The sequence below is a fragment of the Drosophila subobscura genome, chromosome E, assembly GCF_008121235.1.
Source record: "Drosophila subobscura isolate 14011-0131.10 chromosome E, UCBerk_Dsub_1.0, whole genome shotgun sequence".
Lineage (NCBI taxonomy): Eukaryota > Metazoa > Arthropoda > Insecta > Diptera > Drosophilidae > Drosophila > Drosophila subobscura.
In genome coordinates, this window is record NC_048531.1 from 12,333,022 (window position 1) to 12,339,655 (window position 6,634).

At 48.7% G+C, this 6,634-nt stretch overlaps 1 protein-coding gene across 1 annotated transcript; it reads right to left on the reverse strand.

The window, feature by feature from the left end:
- Window positions 1-3,201: 3,201 nt before the first annotated feature.
- On the reverse strand, window positions 3,202-4,738 carry LOC117891396 (serine protease inhibitor 42Dd). Its single transcript, XM_034796839.1, has 4 exons — window positions 4,674-4,738; window positions 3,702-4,603; window positions 3,501-3,645; window positions 3,202-3,445 (listed from the first exon to the last, which is right to left on the reverse strand). Exons 1-4 carry the CDS (start codon window positions 4,687-4,689, stop codon window positions 3,321-3,323), a joined length of 1,188 nt encoding a protein of 395 aa, XP_034652730.1. The 5' UTR covers window positions 4,690-4,738; the 3' UTR covers window positions 3,202-3,320.
- Between the last annotated feature and the right edge of the window lie 1,896 nt (window positions 4,739-6,634).

Genomic DNA, 6,634 nt, shown 5'->3' on the forward strand with positions numbered 1-6,634 from the left:
ACAGATTTATTTTTGCATACTTAAGACACTTGGCGTTGACTTGCAATTTGCTGCAAGTGAAATGGAGGGTGTTGGCATCAGTTGGTGCCCCACTGCACCATCATGGACCGACCGGTGGGGCGGTGGCGAGTTCCAGGGTCCGATGCGGCGTATGCGTAACCACAGTGAAAAGCCTTTAGCCGTTCCTGTTTGCCGTTTCCGTGTTGGACGCTGTAGCTCTGCAGCTTTGGGTCATCAAAAGTTTGGCCTGGATGACGGCTTATTATCAGCAACGGCAGCACTTTCCACGCCTCAAAGCCCATGCTGGATGCTGGATGGATGGGTGGAGTGATGCAGGAATGCTGGTGAAAGTGTGGGCGGGCGGGGGTGGAGGGGTAGAGAGATAGTGGCATGAAGGGTTGCTGCACTTTTGTGATGGATTAACCGGCGCTTAAGCTGCAGTCGAGCGATAAGTGCCGCTCATGGCAGGCCATTTTATGTGTTGCCTGCCGCTCACTCAGCTGCCACACCTGCCACGTTTTGCATCTCGCCGCTTGCCGCTTGCTGCTTGCCACACCTCTGTGCGCTGAGTGCGCGAGTGACGCACGGCAACGGAAGCTGGCAATGAGAGACGTTTTAAAATTGAAATGTAATTTCCTGCAGCATGTGGCACAGGCCAAAGTAATAGGCATCCTGCCAAGGATACAGTCAAATGGCAGCACCAACACATGCACACACACACACATGATCAGAGACAGGACACCAGGCACTCGTTTGCATGTAATACGGAAGGAGCAAGACTCCCATTCGAATGGCAGGCACGTAAGTCAAAGTCAAGGATACCATAAATAAGTTAGATGCCTCCCAGGATAACACTGGCATATACACGGACTATCTTTAGAGCGGGGCAAGGGGCATTGGCATGGGGCAGGCTTAACTTGCCGGTTAGTTGATTAACTTTGCCACAATCATATGTAGGTGATGTCTCTGCCCCCAGCCCCCGCACAGAATCCTATTTGGATTACCAACTTTCAGTGCGAGTCATAAACGTGATCTTCGGGGATCTATGGGTTGGAATTCTCTTCAGAATTCTGCTTTAAATACATAAAATTCTCATAAGCCAAACATTCACTTCGTAATGTATGGGAATGTATGTATTTACAAATGTATTTACATATATTTATGTAATTAATTTTCATAGTCCAAAAGCTAATTATCTGAAGAAGTGCAAATATGCGGATAATTAGGATATTGCAAATTGGATTTAGAGCACCAGTCTTGGCTTTTACATCTAGCCACATGGAAACAGTCAAGTGTTATAATAGGATTGATTCAGAGCTCCGTAGAATCCTGTGGTCCAGTCCCTATGGAGATGCCCTTGTTTTGGGCTTATTGTTATTACAGTCATATTGTTGTTTGCCTAACGAAATTTATGAACAATTGTTTGCGTGGGGTGCGTGTGTTTGCCGATAAGCTGCTGCTGCTGCTGCTGCTGCACCATAAAACACGAGTCCCAAAACTCATGGCCAATGAAGATGCTTAATGCATTTTGTGACCGCCGGCATTTGCGGCTCGTTGTTGCATGTGGATGCGTTTGATTGGTTTTAAATTACATTTTAGGGCCATCAGTCGGGCTCCTGCCCCTGCCACTGCCTCTGCCACTGCTCCCACCCTGCCACTTGATTTATTATGTAGCAATTGCAAATGCAATTATGGACAAAGTCCGGGCAGGCCAGCAGTAGTCCGGCTCATGCATAATATTCACAATCGAATTCATAAATGCCGAATAAAAAGGAGGCCAAACTTTTTCCATGACTTATCGAGGACACTGCCGTTGCGATACGAACTGGATCCGAGCTATGGCCAGGCAACGCAATTAATTTGATGGGATTATTTGCCGGTTTTATCCCGTCAAGTTATTTCCAATATCAAATTCCACATAAATTCGTAATTATTCATTTGACAAAGTTGCAATCAAATTCATTTTGATAACCGCCCCTACCCACCCCGCTGCCCATTTCCAGTAATTTGATTATTGTGACATTTTACATTAGAATGTGACACAGTAGAGACGGGACGAGGGCCCTCCCACACTTTCCCAAAATTTGTGCATCTCCAGTTCCGTTCTGATGACGGAAGAGAGCAGCGAGCCCAGGTCCCCTGGTTGGCCATAACAAACCGAAAGATAAACATTTGCCACACAAAACTCGGTAAATGGCAAAGGGAATGGCCATCAATAGCAGACGGCGGCTACATCTAGGGCAGCGCAGAGTAGAGGCATCAACCATCGGCGGCGGCGGCGGCGGCGGCTCCAGGAGGACAATCATCGATGAATTGGACGGAAAAGTTTTGCAACCGGACGCGCGACTCCAACTCCAATGGCAAGCAGCTTCGATTCCGTTTCTGATTCCGATTCGCTGCTTGTTTTGCTGCTTGTCTCAGCTGCTGTTCCATGGACCCTTTGGTCCTGCTGCCGCTGTTGCAGCCACGAAGTTCACTACAGTTGTGAAATTACTTATTTTTCAATTGTTGGCCGGCCCTTTCTGGCCGTGGAATGGCCTGGCCATTTGGCATTGTTGTAGACGCGCGCGCTGTGCCACGCCAAGCCATTGCCGTGCAATCTTGATTACTGTCAGTGGCAGCAGTTGTATTTAAAATTGGCTAACAAGTTGGCTGGCCTGGCCTGGCCTGGCCTGGCTGGGCAAAAAGAATGCTGATGGTGGCCCCAACCACCAACAAGCCTCCCTGCCCTGCCCTTCCCCGTTTGTAGTTGTATTTTTGTATACTCTGCAGCATCGAAATGTGCCAGGGAATGCTACGCTTGTGTAAAGGAATGTGATTGGTAAAGGAGTGGAGGGGGTAGAGGACATATTTATAGAGAACTTAATGTAGCCGAAATGGTATCCAGAAAGAGGGAAAATTGTGGAAAAGAAACTAAAATTTGATTGTAGCTTGTTTCATTATTTGAAAGAGTTTTGGTGGATGAAATATATAAGTAGAGGGTATCTTATGTGCGGCATGCCCCACCAAATCGTTGGGACTAGATACTTTTCATTTAGTTTGCCAGCTGCCGTTTTCTTTGTTGCCTTCCCCTTCGGCGCGCCCACTCCGCTCTTTTCATATCAGCAAAATTTCGCAGTGATCTGTCCGAGCAGCCATTTTGCTATTTGTTTCGCTCTTCCCCCTCCCCACGCTCCCACTCCCTGCCACAACCTGGGTTCCTATTTGTGCCTGCTGCTGGGTGTTGTATTTTGTGTGCACTCTTTACATTTGTTTGGCAATAATTTGATGTTGATTGGGACATTGCCAGTTGCCTGCAAGTGCCTGCGGATGCCCATCACTTAGGGCTTTAGAAAATGGCCCACGAAGTAGACGGTTCTGTTGTTGCGAATGGCAAAGACGAAGGGACGATCGGCCTTGAAGATCTTGCGTTCGGGATTCTGCATAAAGGCAGCAGCTCGAGCAGCTGCAGTTGGGGATTGGGCATTAGAAAGAGTAGCAGGAAATGCTCCAAGACTTACGCGTATCGGGATCCGTCTCACAGCCAGACTCGGTCACTTGCAGATAGAGCTTGTGCCTGGCCTCGGAGATCAGTTGGGGCGACTTCTTGGCAAACAGACCACTCAGATCCGCCTGGCCAGGCTTAAATATCCGCTCTAGGCCCAACTGTAAGTTAAAGGGGGTCAAGAGCTTGAACTGCCACTCACTGCGGTGTGTCTTACCTTCTGCATGGGCACCTTCAGATCGATGTCGCACTCAATTTTGAACAGGGGCATGGTCACTTCCACCTCGTGCTGCAGCCCCTTGCTGGCCACCTCGTTCATGTCGAGCTGTGCCAGTCTCTCCTCCAGCTCCGGCAGTCCATCCACTTCGTTGGGCACGATCAGCATCATGCTGATGTCAGAGTCCTCGAATGGCAGGTGGAGAATGTCGGACTGAAGCTTCTTGGACTGCGCATAGCGGAACTGGCCAATCTGTCGCATCATCGCCAGCTCCATGCGCTGTGTGTCGCTGATCCAGAAGTCCTCGGGGGCAGTGCGATCCATGGAGAAGCGTTTAGCCCACTTGGCCCGAAAGTAAATGGAGTTCACGAGGATCACGCTCAACTCTGGGTTGAAGGTGGCCGGGGTGAGGAGATTGCGCACGGTGTGAAAGGTTTGCAGCTCCAGCCACTTGTTTACCTGCCGCATGGACGCATCTGGGTCCGAGTAGTTCAGGGCATCCGCCTGGGCATTGAAGAACTCCACCGCCTTGAGATTAAAGTCCGGACGCAGCGGTACACCATCATTCACATACAGCCGCGTGACCAGGCGCAGGGCGGCGCCCTTCTCCGAGCAGTTGCACTCCTTGCTCCAGAATTCTGCGTGCTGCTTGGCAATCTCGTTCTTCCCGGCCGCTCCCAGCATCAGCACGGAGCGCAGCTCATCCGCGCTCTTCCCTCCGGCCCCCATGAAGACCAGCGTCAAGGCACTGCGCGCTGCCGCCGGTGAGATGACCATGTTGACCTTGGGCGACTCCTCGTTTAGGGCACGGAACAGGTTTCGGGCAAACACAATCGGACTGGCACTCAGCGATGGCGCCGTTGTGCCCGCCGCGGCCATTGGGATCAGGCAGAGCAGGAATACTTTTTGGGGGGAAATAATACACAAAGTTAATAAAGTCTAGAGAATCTGTTTCCCCATTTAATTTGTTACCTATTTCGCCAGGCATGCTGCGATCTACACTGGAACTGACTTGGATCGCTGTTCCGCGATCACTGACTCGAACAATGGGTGAGGTCATATGGTCGAACATGTTGGATAGATCATCTAGTGTGAGTCGCACTTAAACCGGTTTCATTGGGCTGGCAATTAATCAAATCTCGATTGTTATTGTACAGCCACATGCAAGCCCTTGGAGAGTACTTGCTGGTACCAAGAACTGCTTATAATACAGAACTTGAGTGTTGCCCTGCATGTAAATTATATTTGTAATATTCTACTCTTAATATGTGTGTGTAAATGTGAACCAAATCCCTCTTGGGCTCTTTCTGAGTTTGATGTCATGGTAAATGCATTTTGTATGTTGTCGCTGGCTCTGTTTTTATGTCTGGCATTACTTTTATTGGCTATTCCGTTTGTGTGTAGTTCTATTTGTTGCATTGTTTGTTTTTCTGCCAATTTTGTTGGCTCGTATTTTGCCAGCATTCGAATTTGCATGGCACGACAGTAAGTCAATAAAATGCAGTGTATTGGCAGCTGCCTTAGCGGTTCGAACATTCGCCGCCAATCTCTCTAACTTCGCTGTGTGTCTGCGTCTGTCTCCGTCACGCTGTCAGCCCCTCCTTGCTCTTTCTTTTACTTTGCATGGCACTGCTGCATGGCACTTGGGTTGCCCTTTTGTGCATGCATTTTATGGAGCGAGAGAGAGCCTAAATGATGTCTACACATTCCTCTAGTTGACTCGCCCTGCTTCACCCTCTCTTTGTTTCTCTCTCTCTCTGCTGTTATGCAGTCGCTTTGCACAAATTTCGCGCTTGATTGACCTGCTTATGCGCCTCGCCTGATGCGTTTTGTATTTATATTTCAATTTAATTTCATTCACCTTTTCACGTCATGCATTCCATGTCCATGTCTATGTTAGCCTTCACCGTATGTGTGAGTGCAGCACTTGGCTGGGGGGTAAATGAACACATTTCACGCATGACTGAGCCATTTAAGTGTGATTCGTTGACTATTCGAATGCATCTGACTAATCGACCCACCATAGACCCCAGAGCAACCCTGCCCCAACCCCAACCCCAACCCAACACAGCTGCTGCTCATCCCCCACTGCTCTCAAAATTATTTGGAATTTGCCATAAGCAGATATCTTGATCGCATTACTTGATGAACAGAAACTTTCTCGCAGTAATATAATTATAATTGAATTCTTTTGTAGCGAGGCAAAGCTGCTTATATTTTCTATATGCAAATGCAGTGGAAATTCACTGAGAAGCATCTATCCATCATATTCAAATCGCGCACTAATTGCATTTTCATGAAGTACTCGAAGCGCCTCAAGGAGCACACACTTATTGGAAAGGGACCTGGGAGATGGGGAGAGGCAGTGGGAATGCCTGGCTGGCTGGCTGTTCGGTTTTATGCGGTTTTGATGGCTTAGACGGGGGGCTCAATAAAATGAAACAATTCACCAAAATGGCAAAACGGCAAATGCCATCAAATGCGAGGCATGGCGGGACCGGCAGAAACTCATAGAATTTTCTCCTCTCTTGTGCCAGCTTCAGGCTATCATTTTCGATTGTGAAACTTTCTGTATGCTGTTGCGGTTGCCGCGCATCGAGAAGTACTCAGCCAACTAGTTTGCGGTTCACTTAGAGACCCCCTCCACAGCTGCAGCAGCAGCAGCAGCAGCAGCAGCAGCAGCAGCAGCAGCAGCAGCAGTTGCCTTGCCTTATAATCCCACTACACCATCCCCCCCATTAGCCTCAATCCCTGCACAGTCTTAGCGAAGGGAGAGCCACTTTATTCGCAATAAATTCGAAATTTTGCACTACGGACAATGGCAAATGGCAAATACGGAGTAGATTCCAATGTCAATTGGATGCCCGAATTCTTTGGCCGATAATTAACTAACCTCTGTGTCAGGCGATATGGTAATTGGATTCGCCAGGTGG